Raw genomic sequence first — 12,672 nt, 5'->3', positions numbered from 1 at the left:
AGAGTGGCTAGCTCCATGTATATGCTAGCTAGAAGGAAATGAAAGATTTCACAAGAGTCCTGCTAAGGCAAACCAAAGGCTTATCAGTGTCAACATTTTGGGAGGCCCATCACCATAAGGACATTATTGTCCTTCTGCTCACATGTTGCAGCAGCTGATATTTGGAGACAACTTTTCTCTTACTCTGGTAGCAATATGCAACATCAATGATTAAAAGCTATTAATGGACTAATTTGCTTTCAAACCATCTAGGTTGGTAGCACTTTGAACAGCAGATTCTTTAGTTCAACTGTGCACAGCATCTGCATTAAATCTTGCACCTTTCAGCTTCAGTGGATCATCCTGGATGTGGCCTTAATAGCAAAGCCTTTTCTTGATTATTTTCTCCGCCTCTTGCATAACTTCATACACTGTTTGACTAGACAGATTGTCAAGTATTTACAGACCATGAACATCTGCATTCTCCTCTCTAATGGAGTTAATTTTGGAGAGTTCAGTGGGGTTGTGTGGCAGCCACAAACTGAACCGGGGTGGCCTGCTTCCAGAGAGAACTTGGGAGCATTGCGATGTCCCTTTTCTTGCTGTTTTAGAAAGCAGGTGATCCAGGGACAGAGCTCAATGCTCCACACTACTTAAGGGTCACTGCTCTCCTTGTCTTCTAGCACTGCTCTCTTGATTTATACCAAGTGAGAGGCTGTCTGCCTGCTGTTGGGTCAAGACTTTGGCAGCAAAGCAAATCGTGTTTCTGCTCAGTCTGTCTTTGAATACTCGGTTTCCTTGGCACACACTACTAGGTGCACATTGTGTTTGGGATGAGCAGGAAGTGTTTTATGTCAAGTTTGGCAAAACGGAAGGAAAATATGCTTAGCATTTAGTGGTCACCAGGCTTTTTAGATGGTATTCTTAGAATACCATTAAGAGACTGAGAAATACCAGACTGTGCTTGATACAAGAATCCATTTCTGGACCCTGCTCTTTAATTCTGAATAAATTCTGTTCACAATTTAGAGGAAAAATTTTTTTCAGGAATTTCAGAAATATACTCTGCAAATTTTACTTCCCCTCCCCCCCCAAATAGAGAACTATATTATCGTGTACAAAGCAATAATGTTTAGAGCTTACAAGGTCACCAGCACTTCCTGTTTCTCATTTACACCATTACTGTGAAACATGCTTCTCAGCCCTCATATTTTTTGCTGCTAATCTGACAACGCCATTGTTTAACATTATTTTGTTCCTACTTTGTCAGGTGCACATTTATTTATTTATGTAAGCATTTTTGTTTGCAGCCTTTCCAACAGTAGCAAGGAGGTCAGGCTTAAAGAGGCTGGGAGTTGAGGCACAGCCCTTCTCTGGCAGGCTTTAGAACTTCAGAGGAGATCCACATGATCTGCCCCTGATTCTCCATCTTTTGACCATCTAAGCCAGACATGTCAAACACAAGGCCCGGGGGCCAGATCCGGCCCGCGAAGTGGTTTCATGCGGCCCGCAAAGCCATCCTGGAAACAGTGAGGGACCGGCCCCCACTGCCTTGGCCCTGGCCCAGAGACCCTCCTTCTGCCAGAGACCCTCAGATCTGTCCCACTCCTGCCCAGGCCCCCATAGGCACCCTTGATGCGAACGATGTAGAGCTGGCCATGCCCACCCAGTAGGCCATGCGCAGTCTAGCCACGCCCACGCAGTAGGCCACGCCCACACAGGCCACACCCACCCGGCCCCCTGAGGGCAACTGCAATGCTGATGTGGCCCTCAATGAAATTGAGTTGGACACCCCTGAGATTCTAAGCAGATCATTTCTATATCCTTAAGGGTGGCACCTGGCCCATGAACAGACAATGGATTAAAATAGAACTGTTTTAGACAATGTTTCAATTAATTACTGCAGCCTTAAACCGTATTAATTAATGGGGGAGAACTTCCTAGATATTGATGTACCTGTTGTAGTTATATTTTTTATGTTGTAGAATAAAATACAAAGCATGGGTTGAGTTAATGACTAACTTTGGTTAAAGAGATGAGACATGCATATTTCTGAGGTAAGGTTTATGGCATTTCATATATGGACTAGCATACTATGTTAACATTTCACCTAGATTAGTGAAACACAATAAAATATAAATGTTAAAAAGATCTATGTTCAAATGCCAATGTCTAGGTCATCTAACCATTGAAGTACAGCATCGCTTATATTAGAAAATAAAATAAAATCAGATACTGGACTGGTCTATGCCCTCAGCTGACAGCCGGCCATGATATGATCTACAACTTGATGTGGGAACCCACAGTCACACTGAGGGGAGAATATTATGCCCCATTTATACAGAGAGTCCCGGCAGATGCTGTGTGAGGTACGAATCCTAGTCAGCATTGTCCGTTGCTGACGTGGTAGTTCAAAGCCGGGCACCTTTTTCTGTGGCGGTCATTTATATGTCTTCCTGTGTCTGGGCGTTCAGCAACCCATTTGACTTTCCATTGGGAATCGATATTAAAGTTGTTGGGCAGATGTTGTGCAAGTGCCAGTGGAGGTTTCCTGGATTTGAATCTCCCAGCTGATAAATGAGGAAGGTTGACATGCACTGGTAGGGGTGAGTTGTTCATAATTTTTCTGTATTCTCTCACTTCATAAAGCTGGTGGTGCTGTATGCCTCAGAACAGGAAGCCAGAAAGTAGGAGTGGTTTTAATACATCCGCTTATCTTCCTCATGGTGTCGTTGAGTCTAGCGTCTAACTTAACTAGTATGGCAGCTGTTAAGCCAAACGGGCACAGTATTCTGCTGAGGGGTAGACCTAGTGCCTGAGGACTTGAGAGTGGCAGCTCCAGCACCCCATTTAGTTCCATATAATTTCTGAAGTGCATTGTTATAAGTAATAGCAACGAAATGAGATCAGGTTTTTAGTGGCTTATGGAAATCACTAAACTATGCTCCTTAAAAGAGGAAAAGAGAAGGTGTGTTTACCTAACAGAAACCTGACCTTTTATTTGTCTTTGCAGATTGGTTTTTAAAGGCATGGGAATTTCTCGCCCAGATGCTACAATTGGAAAATGTCGAATGATTCGCCACATGAGAGACACTAAAAATGAACCCAATCCACAGAGGTAGGTTCTTCATGCTGCTTCTGCCCACACTTAGCAAAATTTTGTTTGTTGTGTTTATATCCTGCCTTTTATTCAGAAATTCAACATACATAGTTGTCCTTCCTCCCATTATCTCCAACAACTTTTTGAAGTAATCTGGACTGGTTTAGAGTCATAGAGAGGACCTCTGTGGTTGGGAATAGTCTAGAATTTGGGTCTTCTCAGCACAAGTCCAGCAGCATACTCACATAATCAACAGCATAATCATTTTCAGTTGAACTCTAATCAACAAAAGGAAAAACATGTTTCCATAATTGGACTGCTCCTTATAATAGGGGTCCCCAACCCCTGGTCCATGGACTGGTACCTGGCCGCGCCATGCCAGCAACCAGGCTGCACAAACAAACAAAGCCCAATCCATGGGATGCAGTCAGCACACAAAACTACACACTTTCTCCACGGAACTGGTCCCTGGTGCCCAAAAGGTTGAGGACCTCAGTTTAGTTTGGTGGTTAAACCATCAGGCTAGGATGTCCCGCCTTAGCCATGAAAGCCGGCTGAGTGACTTTAAGCCAGTCACTGTCTCTCAGACCAACCCACTTCCCAGGATGGTTGTTGTGGGGAACAACATAGGAGGAGGAAGCTATATGGGATATGTTCACTTCCTTGAATTATTTGTAAAAATAATAAAAGGCAGGATACAAATAAAATAAATAAAAATATAGCAGTAGTACTTAGACTTATATACAACTCCAAAGCAGTTTACAGCACTCTCTGGGCAGTTTTCAATGTCAGCATATCACTCCCGCCAATAATCTGGATCCTCGTTTTACTGACCTCAGAAGGATCGAAAGCTGAGTCAACCTTGAGCCTATCAGGATTGAACTCCTGGCAGTGAGCAGAGTTAGCTTGCAATATTGCATTCTAACCACTGTGCCACCACCAAGCGTATGCTATAAATCAGTAATTCTGTTCTATAAGCAGACTTTCTGCCACTAAATTTTTAACCTTTGAATATAGAACTTTTAATATTCTTCTTCTGAGAAACAGTTAGCAAAAATATATATGCAAAGAGAGAAGTAAAATACAAAATATATTTTTTTGCAAATCAGTTAATCATTTGCAGGTGGCCAGTGGCGATACTAATCCCATTTATAATTACCAACTGTAAGTCTATTTTATTTTTACAGGTTTAACAAAATTGCTCATACAAAAGAAACAATGAAATCTGATGGGCTAAACTCTCTGACTTACTCTGTAGTAAAAACTGATAAATTTCAATTATATACAAAAATCACAGTGGATATTGGATCACCAAAAAGCTAGTGTGGCAGAAATGCAAGAGAAGACTTGGAATACCCAACCAGCGACAATTCAACTTTTCAGCATTTTATAAATGATTTTATGCAATCAACTTGAAACAAGGACACCTGTTTTGTCATCCTGAGACCTTGCAATTGGCAGGACAAATGAGAATTTTAACCCCAAATTTTGCTGTATAAATCGTTTTGTTTGTTTGTTTTCATTTTTTAAAAAAACTTTATAAAGAATAAATAGAAGTTGTAAATATGTGAATTTTCAGGGAATGGCGGAGACTTAGGTGCTCAATCCCCTTGGAAGTTCTCCAACGCAAGCGTCACAAAAAAGAATGGAAGTTGTACTGAAGCTTTTTTTTCCTTTCCCAAAACACTCTTTTATGTCAGGAAGCTAAAACCTAAGAAGGATTCCTAGTGGATAGAGGCCTATGTATTTGACAGCCATTCTCTCCACTTTCAAATAACGAGGGTCACAATTTTGAAACGTTACTGTTTGCAAATTGTGAGGTATTCTGCAGTAGTAAGTCATTTCCCTTTCTTCCTGCTCCTTTCCCAATTTAATTTAAAAATTAGATCACTGTATGAAAATTCACTGCTGTGGGTACAGGTGGAAGGATTGGAAAAATGCTGCTAGAGTGGTTTGAGTTTACATACTTTGATTTATCTTCCCAAATCTTGTCAGAATTGTTTCTTCTTGTCTGTAAAACTTCTGTGGGTGGGAAAAGAACTACAAACCTCAAAGACCTTTGCATTCTGTTCTGCCGGCATGGAGATTTAAATAATGCAAGCCTCTTTGCCCAAAAGCGTATCTGCAAGCCAAAATCTTGAAACCACGGTGCTTGCTTTAATCTAACAGGACAATCAGCCAAGTTCTTATACTGGGCTCAACTGCACCATGGGGCAAAAGTATGAGTGAAACGGTTTGATCCTATCTGTTTTCATGCAAAAACCAATCAAGTTAGGGTTGCTAATTGAAGTGTCCTACTTTTTGCTGGATCTAGTTGGGTAGTTGTGGAGAAGTCAGGTTAAAATATCCACTATAACCCAGGTCATGCAGCGTTCCTTCCCTAATGTATAGAAAGGAGAAAGCTTGCAGGGCTAACCCATAGTGGTGTGAGCTGTGAATATCAACATCAGAGGCACAAGGGATGCTGATAGGCAGAAGGCACAGTTCATGGGTTGGCCCACTGAGGCAGAACATTGATAGGCCAGCAATACATAAACCTTAGCTTCCTTAGGTGCTGTTGCAATTTGAAAATGAGCCCACATCTAGAAGTATTTCAATAGGACAAAGCCTGTGTGTTAGTGCTGAAACAGATGGCCTGCGTAACATCTGTTTTGGAATGAAGCTGAACATTGTATTTATTTGTGTGAGAAACATCTCCGTTTCTGTGGAGCACTGATGGGATCCCTCCCAAGCTCAATCTGCAGGTTCGTCCTTGTCTTAAGAACAAGAACAGGGGAAAGAGAACATTTGGCAAGAGTGAGACAGCATTACTCTCCAACTGACCAGAACCTGTCTACTCTTGAGTAAGTCTGCTGGGATTTCCTCATCCAATGGGGAAGTTATGCTTCCAGATTTTCTCTAAATACAGCTGGTGGAAGGAGCCATTCAGTGTTCTAGATCAGAGGTCTTCAAACTCGGCCCTTTTATGACTCATGGACTTCAACTCCCAGAATTCCTCAGCCAGTGTGCCTGGCTGAGGAATTCTGGGAGTTGAAGTCCATGAGTCATAAAAAGGCCGAGTTTGAAGACCCCTGTTCTAGATAAACAAAGCAAAGTTTTTGCTTAGTTAAAACATATAAAAGGGGCTCAGCCTTCCAACAAAGTTGAGAGGAAGAACATCCTAAGCCTATTGGGATCATTTATTGCCCAAGGTGGTATGTTTGTGTGTGATATTGGGATGCAAAGCCTTCTTTACTTTCTTCTTGCTCTACCTAGCAAAACTGTAGCATAGAGGTATCCCAGTGCATAATCTCTAAGATGAGAGAATAGTTCAAATGGAATTCTTCAATGAAGACCGCTCTTGATACCGCAAAACAAACATAATCCACCTAAGGACTGATATATTGCCAGATTGCCTTACATGTCAATGGAAAGTTTTGTTTTATTTTCTACAGCTCTAATGCAGTCTTTTTCTTACTGGAGAGTGGCAAATACTTTGTAGTCCTGGGTTTATAAAGTGCCTTTTGGTTTTTAAAATGTTTTGTCAGGAATGTTTACTATTGTAAAGGCCTAAATGTTACAAATGTCAAACAAAGGTATTTTTTTAATGTGTTTTGTATAAAACCTGAAGACTGCTGTGGGATTTTACTGCTAAAAATATTAGAGGTGAATTGGTCGAAGGCAACTGCATCATAAAATGGCATGTTAGAACCATTAAGTGGCAGGCAACATCATGTCTTAAGCAGATTTGATTTATAAAATCAGCCTTCACGAGAATGATCAGTTTGCCTTGCAAATAGGTTCATCTCTATGTCTGAAGAACCATAAGTTATGGCTTGTTGGGGTGTTGCCATTTCTCCCACTCCATTATGAACTGTTGATGAGGTCAGTGAAGCATGGCTTGAGGATCAAAGTAGAATTTGCACCCCCAGAACTTAACATCCTTGAGTTTTACTTTTGAAAATACTTGCTTTTATGAGAGTGTTTCCAGTGATTTCCTTCTATAAAAGGAGTAACCTCCCAACGGCTTCAGCATTTTTATTATCAAGTAGATCCCAACCAGTGATTAAGGAGCTGCTCAGAAGTCACATATTTTCAGGGCGGGAGATAACTTTGAAGTTTTGCTTTCTCCTGTATGCATTTTTTTTCCATTTTTTTAAAATGGAGGCAAACCAATCCATTTTAAGGAAGTATCTTGGGAGGATTACAACGTTCACATCCCTCAACAGTCAGGTAAAGGAAGGCCTACTCTCTAGTCTACTGACTATCGATAGCTTTTCAACTTTTCAACTCCACTTGTCCAACTGCGTTACCAAAGGAAACCATTCCCAGTTCATTTCAGTCAATCTTTCATAAACTGGTCTGCTTCAAATGTGTGGGACATTGTAATCCAGGACAACTCAAGGACACAAAATTGTCTAAGGTGGCTTTTGCTGCTGATAACAGAGAGAACGTGCACATTGAATTCCAGCTTACTCACGACTGAGGATCAATCCATGCAATAGAGCAGAGACACTCTCCTCATTATCTTACTTGGAAGCTATGTTTCCAGGCTTCTCAAGCTTCTTAAACCCACTGGCACCCAGTTGTGTAGCAGATAAGAGATCTTGTGTATTGCTGTTAGAATTTTAGACTATGGACAAAGTTGGATGAGAAAAGCAGTTGGCTTCTTCATGCCAACTGCTTCCCCTTTTGTTCCTTTTATCACATGGAGAGAAGCAAATGGCCAAAACAAACAACCCCACCATTATTGGATTGAGGGATCCCTCTGCTCCTTTGAGATGAAGCCTCTTTAAAAATTTCTAATAGAAATATTAAGCTGTTCCCAAAGTGAGGCAAATTGAGGCAGAAGGGTGCAATTCCAGAGGGAAGGCTGTTCAAACAGATGTTGGGTTTTCAGCCTGAATAATCATCTCCAATTTGGTGAACTCCAGAAACATCAGGATACAACTCCCATTGTCCTTGTCCAACATCCTTAGTTTGCTGCCATGAAATCTGGGCTTGAGCATAACATGATAGACAAAGAGAGTGGCAGGCAAGGATTCTTCCCTACTCTTATTTCACTACTCTTGCTTGGTTTCTGAGGTGTATGTGAATGAAATTGTTATCTTTCACTGCCAACTTTAATTTTTTAGACTGTCCATATCCAAATGCTTAATTTCCCCTTACTGTATTGGGTGTGGGACCTGTATCTGGTTCTAGCATGTGCCATCCTGTTGAAGGAAGAAAAAAGTCAAATCTTAGGCAAGCTGACAACAAAGAAGCAATTCCAATATCACTTGCCCAAAGCCAGTGCTTTTCAACCTCAGCAATTTTAAGATGTATGGACTTCAACTTCTAGAATTCTCCAGCCCAAACTTCTGGGAGTTGAAGTCCATGCATCTTAAAGTTGTTGACATTGAGAAACATTGGTCTAGGTAACTAAGCTCTTCAATTCTTTCAGATTCCCTCTTCTTGTAGCATTTGGGGAAAAATAAAATATTCACTATTTCTCTGAACCTGATATATTTCTAAATTTTTTCTTGGTTTCTCCAGCTATAGAAGCAGGAGGCATAATATTTAAATGCATACATTAGAGTAGCTTTATCTGTAGACATGTATTTGGGGCTCACATCCACTTGAATGTGTTGCTAGGAAAACTAAACATATGATATGTAAGTTAAATGTGAATTTTAAGGCTAGGGTTTTCTTCTGCGTTCTTTACTACACAACAGCTCCTAATAGCCTTAACAATTTCATGTATCCTGTAACTGAACACAATCTCTCTGCCAGCCTCTTTTGAAAATTTTAGAAATAAGCTTTTGTAAACATTTTAGAATTAGATTAACCATTCTTAGTCAAAATACAAGCATGAAATGTTACACATCAAAATGGAGGCTGAAACCCTGTAATATTCAGAGAACTTCTAACTGAATACAGATGGTATTTACAGTTGTCAAGGTTAATGTGTTACGTTAGAGTTTGGTCAGACAAATTTGAGATGCAGTGTAAAGTCCGCTCCAGTCACTCAGTTCTTTATGATGGCTGCATTTTCATGGCAAAAATATGGAAGTCATTTGCCACTGCTTTCTTCTTGGGACTTTATTTCAACTTTTGAATTTAAAGTGCAGGTCTGTAAGGATTTCCTTGTGGTGCCACATTCAAGTGCTAGTGAAGTACTGCAGATTTCTGTTTATGTTTTCTGAGATCAGTCAACCTTTGCCCACTTTCTGCTCTCTACTGTGAAAAAATTGCAGTATAAAACCTCCCAAGCCCATTTACTGAGATAATATACTAGGCTGAGTTTACAAAGCACAATTTTGATCCCACTTTTCATTTACCATTTCCCCTATTTTCACTCGACACGTGGATGCCTTTTAAAAATCAGGCTCACCTTCCAATATGGATTCAGAAAGTAGGTTTTCTAACCTATAAATACACATTCCAGCAAGCAACTATTATGTTATGCATCATTCAGCACAGCTTAACCATGTGCTTACATGTATGTAAGTGTGTATGACTTGGATGTGCACATGAAAATCAGGGGAAATTGCCGTAGAACCTTATTCAATAACCTGGTTATAATTTTCATCTCTTCAAGGTGTTTGAGAGAAGTGCCTTAAAATATTTTGCAGAGTGCATGGGGGTGAAGGGATAAACAGTGTTTGCACAGTTGCCTTAGCATTACTGTGGATCATTTTCGCCTTTCCAGAAAACAGTATGAAAGACATAATTAATAAAAGTTGCTGTTTAGTAACAACAATGTTTCTGCTGTTCTACTTAATTCCTTGATGTTTCTCCTCTTATTTCTTGTGACTGCGTCACAAATAGTCAGCTAACATTTCTGTTTAATCTGTGAAGGATCAGAACATGTGGACTTTTGTTCTGTCTTCACTTTGCATGTTTGGCGTGTGGAGATACATGAATAGCAAATGGGAAATTAGTATTTCTTATTATCCCACTGGCAATTCTAATTCAAACAAGGCCCTCTTCTGAAACTATTTCTTAGTCTGACATTCAAGGCAGGGCAACAGAGCTTCTTCCCGCACCTCTTAGTCATCTCAGGAGTCCCGGATCCTGCAGGAGGATTCCTTCCCCTCCTTCATTCTGGACTGATTATAGGGTGGAAACTGGTGAAGCCCACTCTGTCTGTCTTCAGGCAGAGGGCGCCTGCAGCTACCAATTAAGCCAAACCCAGTCTTGTGAAAAACAGGATGTGCAATTAGCTGCCCCTTTCATTTATTGCAATTAAATGGCGCAAAGCAAAAGAAAATAGTGTAAGCCATGATTATGCTTATATTTTCAGCTACTACAATAACCTTGGTCATAAGTGATAACCAAAAGTCTCATTTCCACAGTCATTTGTATGGCTAGGTGTCACTGTGTTCCCTTTCTACATTTATTTTACCCAGACATCCTACAATCCTTTCAGAAAAGTCTGGCTGGTATATTTTCAGAGCAACTTCATATGAACAACCACTGCCTGGATCTATGAAGAGTTCACAATTATATATTTAAATGTGTGTATCAATAGAAAAAAATGAGGTGTGTGTGTGTGTGTGTGTGTACCTACCTAGTCAGCTGGCATTCTGCACCTAAAACATTTGATCTCTGAACTATGCAAACTGAGCAACAATGCATCTCTCAGGATAGTCTAGCTGTAAATGAAATGGTTTGGAGGGAAAAAAATGGAATGTGAAATACAGAGAGGTAATCTCTCTTCCGTCACCCCCAAAGTGCCTTTTTTTGCCAGTGTAGTGCCTCTCCTCCTGAACACTACAGGAATGTTTCCCACTTGATTCCTGGCTGTACTCTGGATCAGGATCTTGAAGGATCTATTGTGTTGTTTCTTTGGTACTGACGAAGTTATTATTGGAAAGACTCGAATTATGTGTTGGCAGCTTGTTCCTGAAAGAAGCAGTGAACTGTAAAATGACTCTATTTGCCTATTATTTTCATGACTTGTTGATTGTTATGAGTGTAAAGAATTGGTGTTTTCCACTGATCAAAGATTCTTCCATTCTTAATTACAGAATTGTTCCTGTGTTCACAGGGCTGGGGAAATGATTGTTGTTCCCTGTATTAATATGTTAATATTGTGACATTTGTTTTCTTGGAAAGGAAGAGAAGGGGTTATGTTCTGTTTTTTTCTGAAATTAACTGTCTTTAGTGTAACATGATAGAAATTCTAAGCAAAAATCTAGGGGACTCTGAACAGCAAAACTGTGTGGTTTGGAACCGACAGATTTCATTATTTTGATTTTAAATATTCAGGTTCATATTGAAAGTGGCAAATGAGGGTACTGGATTCCTGTCCTGCTCTAGATTTATTTATTATTTAATGTGGGGAAGCATTCAAATATTCGCATTGTATAACCAAACCACCCCTACCTTAAAAATGAGCTCAAGAGGATGATATTTTGTCACCCATCCTTGAGTCATCTGTACCTTTTTTTTACCTGCAGGTTTTATTTTGTACATATTTGTGCACATGTTTGCTACATGCATTATGATATGGCTAATTAAAGTCTCCTTTCTCATTGTTAACTTATGTGGTTCTAGCTTTAATTCAGATGCTGCTGAATTATAGTTTCCAGCAGTTTCAATTGGCTTGGCCAGTGCTAAGGGGTACTCGGGAGCTGAGCAAGTCTTGAAGGAAGACACATTCTCTTTCCACCCAGCTGGTTTAAAGAATAGAACTTTGAACTTGAAAGGGGCAAATGTTTATTTTTCTCTGTGTTCAGTATATGGCTAATGTATATGTGATTTACACTTAATCACAAAAAAGCTTATTTCAACATGTAAAAACAAGAAAAAAGTCAAAGAAACGATTGGTCCATTAATGGGAGAAAATGGCAAGAAGATAACAAGCAATGAGGAGAAAGCAGAACTGTTTACCTCTGGGTTTTTTACATCTCTTTTTACACAGGGAAAAAACAGTCCAAACAAAAACACTATCATAAAAACATATGAAGGAATATTAGAATCAGAAGTTAAAATAGGCAAGAAAATGGTAAGAGAATTTGTCTACCCTAGACGAGTTCAAATCACCAGGACCAGATGGATTACACTCCAAGGGAAGGAAGGAAGGAAGGAAGGAAGGAAGGAAGGAAGGAAGGAAGGAAGGAAGGAAGGAAGGAAGGAAGGAAGGAAGGAAGGAAGGAAGGAAGGAATTGTCAAGTGTGATCTCAGAACCACTGAACTATATCTTGCAAAGATCCTGGAGCATCAGGGAACTACCAGAGGACTGGAAAAGAGCTGATGTAGTTCCCATCTTCAAAAAAAGGGGGGGAAATGGATCCAGGAAAATACAGACCTATCAGCCTAACATCAAAATTCTGGAAAAGATAATCAAGCACTGTGAACATCTAGAGGCAAACAAAGTCATAATCAAAAGCCAACATGGATTTGTCAAAAACAGATCATGCCAGACAAATCTTATTGTATTCTTTGAAAAAGTGACAAAATTAGTGGACCAGAGGAATGCTGTGGATATAATTTACTTGGACTTCAATAAGGCATTTGATAAAGTAGACAACCTACTATTTGATAATATAGAAAAATGTGGGTTAGACAGCATCACCACCAGATGGATTCGTAGCTGGCTGACCAATCGCACATAAGTGTAATCCTCA

At 40.0% G+C, this 12,672-nt stretch overlaps 1 protein-coding gene across 1 annotated transcript in view; it reads left to right on the top strand.

Annotated features, from left to right (window-relative positions):
• Positions 1 to 6,032, top strand: part of B4GALT1 (beta-1,4-galactosyltransferase 1) — a 45,678-nt gene extending 39,646 nt beyond the window's left edge. Inside the window, exons 5-6 of the mRNA XM_081317556.1 lie at positions 2,993 to 3,097; positions 4,267 to 6,032. Coding sequence (XP_081173682.1) covers positions 2,993 to 3,097; positions 4,267 to 4,402 — 241 coding nt within the window. The 3' untranslated portion in view covers positions 4,403 to 6,032. The remainder of the gene's footprint in view (positions 1 to 2,992; positions 3,098 to 4,266) is intronic.
• Positions 6,033 to 12,672: the final 6,640 nt, after the last annotated feature.

The sequence above is a fragment of the Vipera berus genome (assembly GCF_964194415.1).
Source record: "Vipera berus genome assembly, chromosome: 2".
Taxonomy (NCBI): Eukaryota; Metazoa; Chordata; class Lepidosauria; order Squamata; family Viperidae; genus Vipera; species Vipera berus.
The sequence above is the reverse complement of the archived record's forward strand: the minus strand, read 5'-3'. Positions and strand labels throughout refer to the sequence as shown.